Raw genomic sequence first — 15,057 nt, 5'->3', positions numbered from 1 at the left:
CCGCTCCCGCCCCGCTCCCGGCCCGCTCCCGCCCTGTTCCCGCCCTGCTCCCAGCCCGCTCCCGGCCCGCTCCCGCCCTGCTCCCAGCCCCTCCTGCCCCGCTCCCGCCCTGCTCCCAGCCCCTCCTGGCCCGCTCCCGCACTGCTCCCGGCCGCTCCCGCCCTGCTCCCGCCCTGCTCCCAGCCCCTCCTGCCCCGCTCCCGCCCTGCTCCCGCCCCGCTCCCGCCCTGCTCCCAGCCCCCATGCCCCGCTCCCGCCCTGCTCCCAGCCCCTCCTGCCCCGCTCCCGCCCTGCTCCCGCCCTGCTCCCAGCCCCTCCTGCCCCGCTCCCGCCCTGCTCCCAGCCCCTCCTGCCCCGCTTCCGCCCCGCTCCCGCCGTGCTCCCGCCCTCCTGCCCCGCTCCCGCCCTGCTCCCGCCCTCCTCCCAGCCCCCCCTGCCCCGCTCCCGCCCTGCTCCCGCCCTGTTCCCAGCCCCTCCTGCCCCGCTCCCGCCCCGTTCCCAGCCCCTCCTGCCCCGCTCCCGCCCTGCTCCCGCCCTGCTCCCAGCCCCTCCTGCCCCGCTCCCGCCCTGCTCCCGCCCCGCTCCCGCCCCGCTCCCAGCCCCTCCTGCCCCGCTCCCGCCCTGCTCCCGCCCTGCTCCCAGCCCCTCCTGTCCCGCTCCCGCCCTGCTCCTGCCCTGCTCCCAGCCCCTCCTGCCCCGCTCCCGCCCTGCTCCCGCCCTGCTCCCGCCCTGCTCCCAGCCCCTCCTGCCCCGCTCCCGCCCTCCTCCTGCCCCGCTCCCGCCCTGCTCCCGCCCTGCTCCCAGCCCCTCCTGCCCCGCTCCCGCCCTGCTCCCGCCCTGTTCCCAGCCCCTCCTGCCCCTCTCCCGCCCTGCTCCCGCCCTGCTCCCAGCCCCTCCCGCCCCGCTCCCGTCCTGCTCCCGCCCTGCTCCCAGCCCCTCCTGCCCCGCTCCCGCCCTCCTCCCAGCCCCTCCTGCCCCGCTCCCGCCCTGCTCCCGCCGCATCTTTACTACCCAGAGAGGGCTGAGGAATGCAGCGACCACAGCCACCACCACCACTCTCTCTCCCTCTCTGAAGGTCAAAGTCTACCTCCACGAAGCTCAACTTATAGTTGGGGCTTCCCCTGACAGTCCGTCCACATCTGCACCTCACTGGGCGGGAGCGGTGTAAAATTGAGGCCCTGGCTCGGAGTGAGACCTGCTGCTCTGGTTCCACATGGTTAATGGTAATGCTGACTATCACAGGGAGACCTCAGGAACATCCTGGGAGATGTGTACTCTGGGTTGTGCCAGGCCCCTGTGGTGGCACATGTCACACTAATAGGAGCAGACGGGTAATTCCCCTCCTCACTTTCCCATCCCGTCTCCTCACACGCACCCGCTCCCCGCAAAACATCCTCTGCTCCCCAAAGACAATGGTTGTGGCGCTGCCAAAGCCACAGAACGCTACTTCACTCTGGCGAAAACAAGGAACTACTGAGGGGGAGAGTCTGGAGATGCAGAACAAAATGAGGAAGCCATGACGCATCAGACAGACTTGGGCTGTGAGACAGGCCTTGCGCTGGGGATGGAGCTGGGGTTGGAGCTGGGGTTGGAGCTGGGGTTGGAGCTTTGGGATGGAGCTGGGGTTGGAGCTAAGTCTGAGGCTTGGGATGGAGCTGGGGATGGAGCTGGGGTTGGAGCTGGGGAAGGAGCTTTGGGATGGAGCTTTGGGATGGAGCTGGGGTTGGAGCTGGGGTTGGAGCTGGGGAAGGAGCTTTGGGATGGAGCTGGGGAAGGAGCTTTGGGATGGAGCTGGGGATGGAGCTTTGGGATGGAGCTGGGGATGGAGCTTTGGGATGGAGCTGGGGTTGGAGCTGGGGATGGAGCTGGGGAAGGAGCTTTGGGATGGAGCTGGGGTTGGAGCTGGGGAAGGAGCTGGGGAAGGAGCTTTGGGATGGAGCTGGGGTTGGAGCTGGGGATGGAGCTAAGGCTGGGGCTGGTTATGGGGCTGAGGGAGGATCAGGTGAATTTGATTTCAAATCCCCCTCCCTCCCCTGCTCTGTTATGGCTGACTGGCTCAAATTACAGCCACTCTCCTTCCCCATCCCCATCCTCAAGTCCCAAGGAGTGCTATGGCTGATATAACCCCTCGTGCAACACTAACTCGTTTCCCAGAGTTCCCCCTGATGACCCCTCCACTGTTTTCTCACCTCCATTACTCCATTATAATGATGTTTAATCTGTGTGTGTGTGCTGACCTGTAGACAGTGGTCAGGGGGTAGTTAGCGATGTCGTAGATGATGCGTATGTGTCCCTGGTACAGCTCCAGTGCTAGAGGATCATGGTCCTCCTTGTAGAGCAGGATACCATTGTCCTTATCTGTAGCCACCTGGAGAGACAGACGAGAGATAGAGAGAGGCAGTAATGTAGACAAACAGCTCCATACTTTTTATAACTTTCTGGTTGTTAAGAGTGAGATTACCTATATATTTTTGCTAATATAATATTGTAATCAAATTGTACAACTGAAGATCAACACAGGAGGAAAAGATTGACAGAGTGTGAGTTAAAAGACCAATCTTAATTGTGCTAGCTAAATTCTAATTTGTTAGCTACCTTACTAGCTAGCTCCAACTGTTTACTGGTGGTAACCATGGCAACATGGCCACTGAGACAGCGCTAGCAGCAGCAGAGACCGAGAAACTTTCCCCCCTTTTTTTAATTTCCAGCAGAAATCAAATCTGAAAAGGGAAGAATCAATTTTAAACACAGAATTCAGAGGGAGAACCCGGAAAATTTGTTTGCCGGCTGCTCACACAACAGGACTGTTACAAACCTGTTATTTTACACTAACGTGACCAGATTTCTGAAATGAAAACTGGAGACATTTCCAGTTCGGCGGTCAATATATAATTAAAATATCCAATGTTATTATCTATGAAATAAAAATGGGGGACAATTCAGGTTTCATGTATTTAGTCTAACAGGCACACTGTGATAGACAGAGAAAACAACTATATTACAGAAACACTACAGACAAGACAGAACTGTCCGATCTGAACAGCCATTCAGTGGTCCTGGTAGTCTGGGTAGAATAAGAGCAGAAGAGAACATGAGCAAAATAGAGACAATAGTATATGTGTCAGGGATTTCCTCGTCGTTTGACGATATAGCGAAATCATCGTCGGAAAAAGATGACCAATATGCAGCAGAGTTGTGATAGTTCATTTTGAACATTTAATAAACTCAAAATGAATATACAAAATAACAAAAACGAACTCACGATACACTGACAGTCCTGTTAGGCTTACACACGCTAAACACGAAACAATCTCCCACAAATACACAGACAAACACACCCAACTAATATAGGACTTCCAATCAAAGGCAACACCACACAGCTGCCTTCAATTGGAAGTCCACCCCAATTAACTCAACATAGAAATAGATCAACCAGACTACACATAGAAATAGACCATAACTCAAAACCCGGAAATAATAAATCAAACGCCTTCCTAACTAACACACCACCCTGAACCACATAAAACAAATACCCTCTGCCACGTCCTGACCAAACTAAAATGACAATTAACCCTTATACTGGCCAGGACGTGACAGTACCCCCCTCCCTTAAAGGTGCTAACCCCGGAAGCACCTTAAGAAAAACAACCCCAAACAACAACAAAACAAAAATTCCCCCCTACTAAAGGGAGGGAAGGGAGGGTGGCTGCCGTCAACGATGGCACTGTGCTACACCCCCCCTCCCCAACCCACCTATATCTGGAGGTGGCTCCGGTTCTGGCCGTTCCGGGCAGTCGGGCCACTCTGGCAGCTCGGGCCACTCTGGCAGCTCGGGCCACTCTGGCAGCTCGGGCCACTCTGGCAGCTCGGGCAGTCTGGCAGCTCGGGGCAGTCTGGCAGCTCGGGGCAGTCTGGCAGCTCGGGGCAGTCTGGCCACTCTGGCAGCTCGGGGCAGTCTGGCCACTCTGGCAGCTCGGGGCAGTCTGGCCACTCTGGCAGCTCGGGGCAGTCTGGCCACTCTGGCAGCTCGGGGCAGTCTGGCCACTCTGGCATCTCCGGGCAGTCTGGCCACTCTGGCATCTCCGGGCAGTCTGGCCACTCTGACATCTCCGGGCAGTCTGGCCACTCTGACATCTCCGGGCAGTCTGGCCACTCTGACATCTCCGGGCAGTCTGGCCACTCTGGCAGCTCCTGACTAGTGGGTGGCTCTGGCGATTCTTCACTGACGGGCGGCTCTGGCGATTCCTCACTGACGGGCGGCTCTGGCGACTCTTGACTGACGGGCAGCTCTGGCGACTCTTGACTGACGGGCAGCTCTGGCGACTCTTGACTGACGGGCAGCTCTGGCGACTCTTGACTGACGGGCAGCTCTGGCGACTCTTGACTGACGGGCAGCTCTGGGGACTCTTGACTGACGGGCAGCTCTGGCGACTCTTGACTGACGGGCAGCTCTGGCGACTCTTGACTGACGGGCAGCTCTGGCGACTCTTGACTGACGGGCAGCTCTGGCGACTCTTGACTGACGGGCAGTTCTGGCGCCTCTTGACTGACGGACAGTTCTGGCGCCTCTTGACTGACAGACAGTTCTGGCGCCTCTTGACTGACGGGCAGTTCTGGCGATTGTTGACTGGCAGGCAGCTCTGGTGACTTTAGACTGGCGAGGCTGGGTTTACGCACTAGATGCCTTGTGCGTGGTGCTGGTACTGGGCGTACCAGACTGGGAACACTCACCTCCAGGCTAGTGCGGGGAGCGGGAACAGGACGAGTCGGACTGGGCTGACGTACTTCCGGGTCCGCACGAGAGACAGGAGCTGGAAACCTAGGGCTATGGAGGCGCACAGTCGGTCTTGATCTTACCTCCTGCACAACCCGTCCTGGCTGGATGGAACTAGTAGCCCTGTACGAGCGGGGTGCTTGTACAGGGCGGACTGGGATGTGCAGGGGCCTGATGGTAGCCGTGCGTAGAGCGGGAGTTGGGTAGCCTGGTCCTCGGAGGCGTACCGGCGACCAGATGCGCTGCGCAGGCATCCTCCTACCAGGCTGGATGTGCGCTCTAGCACGGCACCTGCGAGGGGCTGGAATAACGCGCACCGGACTGTGCGTGCGTATGGGTGAGAGTGCGCTCCTCAGCGAAACATGGCGCTCTCCACCTCATACGCTCCTCCATATAACCACGGGTAGCTGGCTTCCGGCTCTTCCTATGCCTAGCCAAACTACCCGTGCGCCCCCCCCAAAAAAATTATTGGGGGTGCCTCTCGTGCTTCAACGCCAGTCGTGTTCCTCGGAAACGTTCCCGGTCCATACCAGCCTTTCGCCTTTCCTCTCTCTTTCTTACCACCTGTCCCCATGGAAGGCGATCTTTTCCTGATTGGATCTCCTCCCAAGTGTAGGAGCCTTCTCCCCCCAAGATCTCCTCCCAAGTCCATCTCTCCCGATTGTCCAAATCAAAATTCCTCTGCTCCTTCCTCTGCTGCTTGGTCCTGGTTTGGTGGGAGATTCTGTCAGGGATTTCCTCGTCGTTTGATGATATAGCGAAATCATCGTCGGAAAAAGATGACCAATATGCAGCAGAGTTGTGATAGTTCATTTTGAACATTTAATAAACTCAAAATGAATATGCAAAATAACAAAAACGAACTCACGATACACTGACAGTCCTGTTAGGCTTACACACGCTAAACACAAAACAATCTCCCACAAATACACAGACAAACACACCCAACTAATATAGGACTTCCAATCAAAGGCAACACCACACAGCTGCCTTCAATTGGAAGTCCACCCCAATTAACTCAACATAGAAATAGATCAACCAGACTACACAGAAATACATCAACATAGACCATAACTCAAAACCCGGAAATAATAAATCAAACGCCCTCCTAACTAACACACCACCCTGAACCACATAAAACAAATACCCTCTGCCACGTCCTGACCAAACTAAAATGACAATTAACCCTTATACTGGCCAGGACGTGACAATATGTGAAAATCGTAACAACATAATAAAGAAATTAGATGATGATGAGATTGGTAACTACATAATATACTTATACCAACCTAATCTGTATATTTCTCAGAAGAATGTATCTTCTTCAGGATTGCTCTGTCTTTGGCCAGCTTCTCCATGAACTCCTGGCAGGGGAGGTTGAAGTTTGTCTTCACAATAAGCATGGTCTTGATGGTAGGAACAGTGAACCTGTTTCTTGCTGCTGTCCATAGATCATTCATTTGGGAGAACACTCTCTCGACTGGTGCATTACTTCCAGGTAAGCATATGACAACAGATGCTAATCTAGCCAGGTTAGTGTGTGGGATGTCGTTCTCTTTGAAGTGGGTAACCACCGTGCTCCATCTTTTCCATTCTTCAAGTGATCCCCTTTTAGGAACTCTTGCAGGCCAGTAACCTCGTCAAACAATGCATCCTCATTGATGGTCACATTGGGGCATTTTTTCCTGCAGTGTGGCTGCTGCCTTCTTCACGCAGAGGTTGCCTTTTTAAAAGGAGACCATGTAAATCTTTTAGATTATCTGTGTGCTTTCCCCATGCTTGCAAGTAGTTCACAGCCGTAGTGAAGAATGATTGGGATGTTTTGAGAAAGCTCTCTTTAGACATTTCTCCATTTTCCTCTTGCTCTCTCAGAAGTCCTCTGACCAAAACTGAAATGAAGTTGTCATCACGTCTTGCAGTCAATTTTGCCTCAATGTTTCTCAGAATTGCAGCTGACTCCACAGCACAGCGGTCCTGGCCTTCAAGCATCTTGATCGTGTCACTGAATACGGTCAAGTTTCCATGGACAAAGGCCAAAGTTCAGTCAGTGGATCTTCGAACATTGTTCGCAGGACAACAGGGCATTTGTCTTCAGAAAGAAAAAAGGATTTCAATGGTACATACATTTTCAGCACTCTTTCTAGAGCAAGGAGCATGGATAGCCAGCGAACATTGCTGTGTCCTAAAATGTTATGGTACTCCTGGCCAACAAACTCACAAAAGCTCTTCAGTCTTTCTAGTCTGACGGTGAAAATATTAAAATATCCAAATATCTTTGTGAGCAGGTACTCAACATCAAGGGGAATCATATCCAAAACTGTTCTGGCCGTGTTATGAATGATGTGGGCAGGACAACCTAAGCCAATCACCTCCCGCTGCAGAGCATTTTTAACTTTGGTATGGACATTGACACTCCCCAGCCAATTCCGTCCTCCAAAGTTGGTATTTGTGTTGTCGGCAGAGAATGCAACGACTTTGTTTTCCAGGTAAAATTTTGTGATGACCACAAGGACCTCAGCTGCAATTTCCTCCTTTCAATTCAACAAAATCAAGCAGTTTTGTTTCCACAGATGTGCTACCATCATATATCTTACAATATCTGACTACTATTGGCAGCAGCTTTACATGTCCATGATTGGACGCATCAATGGACAGGGACACAAATTCAACCTGGTCTAGGTCCTGTGCTACCAAAGTAGTTGCCCATGGTGCTAACACGTTACTCACTATGGCGTCACATTTTGTCCTAGCACATGTAAACTTTGGCTCATAAAGCTTCCGTGTCAGTCCATAGATCTGTAACTATGGTTGTGTCGCATAGTGTGGTATGCAAAGACACCCTCCTGCACAGCTAAATCATATATCATACAGAAATCATGAGCAGCCTTCAGCTACACCACCTCCAGCCCAGACATAGAGCTTCTACAGGACCAGATCAACCAGCGCAGGACCCAGCTGAAAAACTTTGTCCTGTAGATGAGAGAGAGGCTTACCACAGCGCTTGAGGAGGTAAAGGCGAGAGCTGGTGCAGGTAAAGGAGGAGATGGCAAAGGAGTTGTCTGTCATCAAGTGGGTGCTGCAGCACAGAGAACAGACTGTAGAGACTCCTAGAAAGAAGCTGCAGCCGCTCATCACCCCTAACAATCCCACTGACCCACCTTTACCCACAACCCCCCGCTTCATAACGACCACCCTTTACCCACACCCCCAGTCAACAAGGAGGCTCGCATGGGGACACCTACTACAGAGAGAATCCCCCCCCCCAAATACACCCACATACCCCTCCTTGTAAACAGGCCCTGTGTACCCCAGCCCCACACCGTAAACCACTACTCTGGTAAAACCCACTGAGGTGGCCATCCTAATTGACTCAAATGGGAAATTCATCCAAAAGGATAAACTCTTCCCCCACTACAAGGTGTCCAAAATATGGTACCCAAAAACACAGGATGCACTCCACATCCTGTTCCAGCCTGACTTTGGCACACCAGGCCACATTATTATTCACACCGGCACCAACAACCTGCAAGAGGAGCAGGAGAGAGTAGGCAGCCTGGTCAACAGAGTAGCAGAGAGGGCCTCTGAGTGGTTCCCCAACTCCCATATCACCATCTCCGCTTTGCTGCCCTGCATAGACTTTCATCCCGTACCATTCAGAAAGTCAATATTTTTTCTTTTCTTTTTCTTTTCTTTAACCTTTATTTAACTAGGCAAGTCAGTTAAGAACAAATTCTTATTTACAATGATGGCCTACCCCGGCCAAACCCAGACGACGCTGGGCCAATTGTGCGCCGCCCTATGGGACTCCCAAACACAGCCGGATGTGATACAGCCTGGATTCCAACCAGGTACTGTAGTGACGCCTCGCACTGAGATGCAGTGCCTTAGACCGCTGCGCCTCTCAGGAGCCCTCAATGCTGACATCACCAGAGGGTGTGGCCTACTCAGGAACGTGCATGTTGCTCACCAACCAACAATCACCCCAGAGCATCTGCACGACCACTCCTACCTTAGGAAGCAGACAGTAGGGATGTTTGCCAAGTCTCTAAAGGACGTGGCACTTTGTAGACAAACACCCCATGCCGCACTGGACAGAGGACCACCCAGAGACTCCTACCAGACCACTGCACCACCAAGGAGCCCCAGGCCCCTTCAACGCACCACCAGACCAGCGCTCCCCACAGGCCCCACCCACAACCAGAGCATCACCCCCTCCATCGGCGCAGCCAGAGCCTACTACCCCACACCAGACCACCACCTCTACCAGACCAGAGAGGCAGTCCCCCAGCCCAGACCTGGCCCCCCTTCACTCCACAGGGCCCAACAACAGGACCAGCGCAGCTACGCGGGGGCCCTCAGACGACAGGAAAACTCTGTAGGACTGAGTGAAATTAAACAGCTCCTCCAATACATCTGCACTAAATATACACACACACACACTCACACACACACACACACACACACACACACACACACACACACACACACACACACACACACACACACACACACACACACACACAAACGGCTATTGTAAAAAAAGTTTAATGAATAGGAAGAAGGAAAACAGAAAAAGAGAACTCATGTTTGCTGTTATCCTGTTCATCTCACTCTGAACAACTTAGTAGTTAGTAATTACTGTATTTCTGACTGCTGTTTCTCACTCTGAACAACTTAGCAGTTAGTAATTACTGTATTTCTGACTGTGCTGTTCATCTCACTTAGAACAATTTAGTAGTTAGTATTTACTGTATTTCTGACGGTGCTGTTCATCTCACCCTTAACAACTTAGTAGTTACTGTATTTCTGACTGTGCTGTTTATCTCACTGTTACCAACTTAATAGTTAGTAGTTACTGTATTTCTGACTGTTACTGTTATTGTCGCTATACTAACTGATAGTGACATGAAATCGCTATCAGTTAGCATGTGGAACTTTCAGGGCCTAAACTCATCAACCTTTGGACTGAAGAGTTTAGCACTTCAAGATGTTGACATCATCATTCTGCAGGAGACATGGTGTAAGGCAGACATTGTCAATCACTGTCCCACAGGCTACAGAGAGGTAATTGTGCCGTCACAGAAACACAGCCCTGTCAATAGAGGCAGAGACTGGAGGATTGATCATTTGGTCCAAATCCGAACTACAAAATCGAAACTGATCCCCTAAAAATGGGTAAATATCACATTTGGTTAAAACTGACAGATAAATATGTGTTCCTTTGCGCAATATATATCCCCCTCAGAATCCCCATATTATTCAGAGGAGAACTTCCCCACCCTTGAGGGAGAGACGTGCCATTTCCGGGCCCAGAAAAATGTGCTCATCTGTGTGGACACAAATGCGCGCACAGGAACACTACCTGATCTAACGACCACACGAGGGGACAGCTTTATTACAGGCCATACTGTTTCTAACTGTCTTCATCTCCCCCATAGAAACAACAGTCACAGCACCATCAACAAAAACGGAAGTGATCTGTTGCAGCTCTGTCGAAGCCTGGGTTTGTAATGGTAGGTTACGGGGGGACTCTTTGGGGAGATTCACCTATTGCTCACCTCTTGACCACAGTACAGTAGACTATATGATTACAGACATTGACCCTTTCTCTCTCAGCTCATTCACTGTCAAGCCACTAACACCTCTGTCTGATCACAGCCAAATTACATTGTTCCTCAAAAGAACAGACATGGAAACAACCACACATTCACAGCCCAGTAAGCTGTACCACATCAGAAATTCATACAGATGGGCCCAAAACAGCACAGAAGAATACCAGAAAGCAAGCAACCAGTAATTCAAAAGCTCTTAGATAACTTTCTGTATACCACACCCACTCACAGTAAAGAAGGCATCAATCTAGCAGTAAAAAAACATCAACAATATATTCAGGCAAACGGCAAAAGAAGCACATCTGAAATTTATAAAAAACAAACCAAAAAAGACCACAGATGACAACTGGTTTGATGCAGATTGTAAAATTATAAGGAAAAAACATATGACACTATCAAACCAAAAGGGTAAAACATATCTCAAATCATTACCAAGCCCTGCAATGCCAAGAGCTGAGCGAAGAGTCCCCTCATCCAGCTGGTCCTGGGGCTGAATTCACAAACCTGTTCTAACACACCGAAGCCTCAGGACCACAACATCCAATCAATCAGAATAAACCAAATTACAACACAGTCAAAACAAAACTACATTGCTTATTGGGAAACACAAGCACAAAGGAAAATGCAGTGTTATCTGGCCCTAAATCGACAGTACACCGTGGCAAACTATTTGACCATGGTTACTGATCAAAACCTTAGGAAAAACCTTGACAAAGTACAGGCTCAGTGAGCACAGCCTTGCCATTGAGAAGGGTAGACACAGGACAATCTGGCTCCCTGTAGAGGAAAGGCTGTGCAACAACTGCACACAGCAGAACCCGAGACAGAGCTGTATTTCCTGACAAAACTTAAAAAATATAAAACAATTAGAGAGTGTAATTTCCCCAAATTTGAAACCCTTATTCAAGGTTTCAAAGACCTCTCTGATGAGAATAGGTCCTGTTGGGGGAGGACACAGAGAACTGTGGGTTGGCAGCGCACTACATTGCTGCCTGCCATAAGATGAGGGACAGTGTCTGACAGAGCAATCAACCTGCACATGTCCTCTATGCTTACTGTTATTGTTCAATGTATGGTTATTTTGACCCTTGATTATTGTTGTTACTTTTGTCCCGTTGACAATATAGATTTTGTATTATTTTAATTATGTTAGTATTGTAAATCTCCAAAGTAAGCTTTGGCAATATGTACATTGTTAGGTCATGCCAATAAAGCAAATTGGAGAGAGCAAGAGAGAGTGTTGAAAGTGTACTGTGATCTTGATGCTCCTTTCCAATAAATATTGAGGGTCTTATTCTGGCGACATGACGATCGATGCTTGGCTGCCGTTTGACTTATACAAATATTCTCGCTCTTATCCATAATAATGTCATCATGTAGACTATACCCACACTGTATCTGAGAGCTGTTGGCTAGAGTGTACGTGCCCAGACCAGAGTGGACACATTTGCTTGTGACAAAACTATCGGTAGAGTTGAAAATGTGATGGAAACATATTAAACTTTAGATTTTGATTCGGTGCATGAAAACTTCCTCAGAAGTACATTTAGTGAGCACTACATCTTCACGCAGTGATTTTTATCTGCAAAAAGTACATTTGGTGGAAACACCACTGGTGGCAAAATGCGCATATCTTCTTCACGCAGATTCTAACGTATTCACATGAAACTCTGTCACCAATTGGATGGAAACCTGAAGGAACCATTCTGTAGTTACTCTATTTGAAATGGAAACATATAGCATGAGGAGATGGTTACTTTGCTTAGTACGCAACCTAGAGTGGCTTACAACTCAAAGAGTAATTTGAGATTATGTTTTCCATATTGTTTCATGTATCGTGTCTAAAACTGAGTCAGAATGTACTGACTCAACACTGCTATTGATTTCCAGCAGCGTCTTGGAATGGGCCAGCTCCATTTCCTCTTGGCCATGTATCTACCTAACCTAGCTACGTACAATACTCAAAGTCATGCTGTCACCTTTAGCACAGAGATTAAGACCAAGTGTTTTATTTTTACCTCAGGATTTTTAATTAACATTAGCGTGCCCCCTCGCCAACAAGCACATCAGCTCATTTGGAGGTAAGATGCGATCCGCCGGCCGTGACTCACTGCCAGTGATTGGGCTGATAACGGTCGCCACGCCGACACTCTATTACCATAATACATATCCCCTCAAGCCACATTATTCATGCTAGTGAACAAAAGGTGACATTATAATAATGTCACCATCCCACCGTCCCTGTGGTGTCTGGTGGTAGCTCAGAGCCAGGCGGCTGGCTGAGAGCCCCAATAATAGAGTTTGCGTTCCAAATGGCACCCTAGTCCCTATGCAATGCACTACAGACTATGGGCTCTGGTCAAAGGTAGTGCACATAGGGAATAGGGTGCCATTTGGGATGCAGAGAGAGATTTTTTTATGCTAGCCTCTTAAGAAAAATATCCCTCTAATACCTTTCCCAAGGGTGCTACATTCTATAGTTTAAGTGCTGCGTTGATGGGGGCTAGTGTGTACAACTCACTACTTAATCCTCAAGACAAGGTGTTGAGGAGAGACTGTTCTTTCTCTCTCTTATTAACCTGACGCGCTGTCATCCATTTCTGATAATGGTGCATGAGGTAGAGTATGACATTATGGGACGTATGATCAGTTATAGGGAGACAGCTGGACTACTCAGACTCATAGGGCTATCATATAGAAGGTGACTGTTGAAACAAGACAATTTCAGCCCTAACTAGATAGATGTCAATGTCATTGTGTCTATGTGAATGAGGGCTGGGTCTGGGTCTGGGCCTTGGTCAAACGTAGTGAACTACATAGGGAATAGGGTGTCATTACAGACAAACCCACAGTGATGTCAGGGGTGAGGTGTGAAAGGTCATACAGTACCTGTAGGGAGATGTGGGCAGTGTTACGGGTTAGAGGTCAGGGGTTAGAGATGGTACAGTACCTGTAGGGAGATGTGGGCAGTGTTACGTGTTAGAGGTCAGGGGTTAGAGATGGTACAGTACCTGTAGGGAGATGTGGGCAGTGTTAAGGGTTAGAGATCAAGGGTTAGAGATGGTACAGTACCTGTAGGGAGATGTGGGCAGTGTTACAGGTTAGAGGTCAGGGGTTAGAGATGGTACAGTACCTGTAGGGAGATGTGGGCAGTGTTACAGGTTAGAGGTCAGGGGTTAGAGATGGTACAGTACCTGTAGGGAGATGTGGGCAGTGTTACAGGTTAGAGGTCAGGGGTTAGAGATGGTACAGTACCTGTAGGGAGATGTGGGCAGTGTTACAGGTTAGAGGTCAGGGGTTAGAGATGGTACAGTACCTGTAGGGAGGTGTGGGCAGTGTTACAGGTTAGAGGTCAGGGGTTAGAGATGGTACAGTACCTGTAGGGAGATGTGGGCAGTGTTACAGGTTAGAGGTCAGGGGTTAGAGATGGTACAGTACCTGTAGGGAGATGTGGGCAGTGTTACAGGTTAGAGGTCAGGGGTTAGAGATGGTACAGTACCTGTAGGGAGATGTGGGCAGAGTTGCGTATCTTGGCGCTGGACAGCTCCAGGTAGGCATCTTTGCCCAGCAGGTGGACGGTAACGATCTTGTGGCACTTGTTTCCGGTGAAGCCAGGCAGACAGCGGCACACAGGCTCCCCAGCCATCACTAGACACTGGGCTCCGTTCTGACACTCTGACTGGTCACATGGGCTAGTCTGCAGCAGGATCATAGGGGGAGGGTTCTCGCAGAACAGACCACTACAGGATGACAGAAACAGATGTGTGGGTTAATATCACACTCAATTAAGCTGCTACACACACTCCACCATGGTCCCTCCCATCATGATTATACACACCCTGCACTACCCTGCACCACCCCACACCACCGCACACCACCCTGCACCACCAAACACCACCAAGCACACTGCACCACCCTGCACCACCGCACACCACCCTGCACCACCAAACACCACCAAGCACACTGCACCACCCTGCACCACCGCACACCACCCTGCACCACTGCACACCACCCAGCACCACCAAACACCACCCAACACACTGCACCACTCTGCACCACCCTGCACCACCGCACACCACCTAGCACCACTCCACACCACCCCACACCACCCTGCACCACCCCACACTGCAACGCAACACCCCGCACCACCTTGCACCACCCTGCACCACCCCACAACACCCCGCACCGCACATCCAAGCAACACCCCACACTGCCCCACACCGCCTCACATCACCCTTACCACCCTGCACCATCCTGCACTGCACGCCTCAGACGAGACAGCCAAGTGGAGGATAATAAAGCACCATCTGTAGCTCCTCACAGTCTGGTGTGTGTGTGTGTGCTCTGCAGCTGGCCTGACGCTGTTGCGGCACTGAGCCTACGTCAGCCTTTGCAGTAAGATCAGCCTGTGCGTGTGTGAGTCTGTGCTGCGTGTGGACTCACCTGAAGCCCTCTTTACACACGCAGGTGTATCCATTGACAGCGTCCACACACTCGGCCCCGTGCTGACACTTGTTCTCCAGACAGTCGTTGTAGTCCTGCTCACAGTGCTGGCCCACATAGCCTGGCAGGCACTCACACCTGACACAGGAAATAAAGAGGTACAATGTTACAAAGGAAACAGTCTCTTTCTCTTTCCATCTCTCTCTACTCTCTCTTTCTCTCTTTCTC

General features: G+C 50.8%; 1 protein-coding gene and 1 long non-coding RNA gene across 2 annotated transcripts in view; both read right to left on the bottom strand.

Moving 5' to 3' along the window:
- Positions 1 to 15,057, bottom strand: part of LOC115205030 (slit homolog 3 (Drosophila)) — a 374,555-nt gene that overhangs the window by 17,248 nt on the left and 342,250 nt on the right. The window contains exons 19-21 of the mRNA XM_029770590.1: positions 14,830 to 14,967; positions 13,886 to 14,126; positions 2,238 to 2,368 (exon numbers count right to left, since the gene is read on the bottom strand). Coding sequence (XP_029626450.1) covers positions 2,238 to 2,368; positions 13,886 to 14,126; positions 14,830 to 14,967 — 510 coding nt within the window. The remainder of the gene's footprint in view (positions 1 to 2,237; positions 2,369 to 13,885; positions 14,127 to 14,829; positions 14,968 to 15,057) is intronic.
- Positions 2,944 to 6,217, bottom strand: LOC115205441 (uncharacterized). Its single transcript, XR_003880607.1, has 2 exons — positions 6,064 to 6,217; positions 2,944 to 3,064 (listed from the first exon to the last, which is right to left on the bottom strand). It is a non-coding gene; the product is annotated as an uncharacterized LOC115205441 (long non-coding RNA).

The sequence above is a fragment of the Salmo trutta genome, chromosome 13 (assembly GCF_901001165.1).
Source record: "Salmo trutta chromosome 13, fSalTru1.1, whole genome shotgun sequence".
Lineage (NCBI taxonomy): Eukaryota > Metazoa > Chordata > Actinopteri > Salmoniformes > Salmonidae > Salmo > Salmo trutta.
The sequence above is the reverse complement of the archived record's forward strand: the minus strand, read 5'-3'. Positions and strand labels throughout refer to the sequence as shown.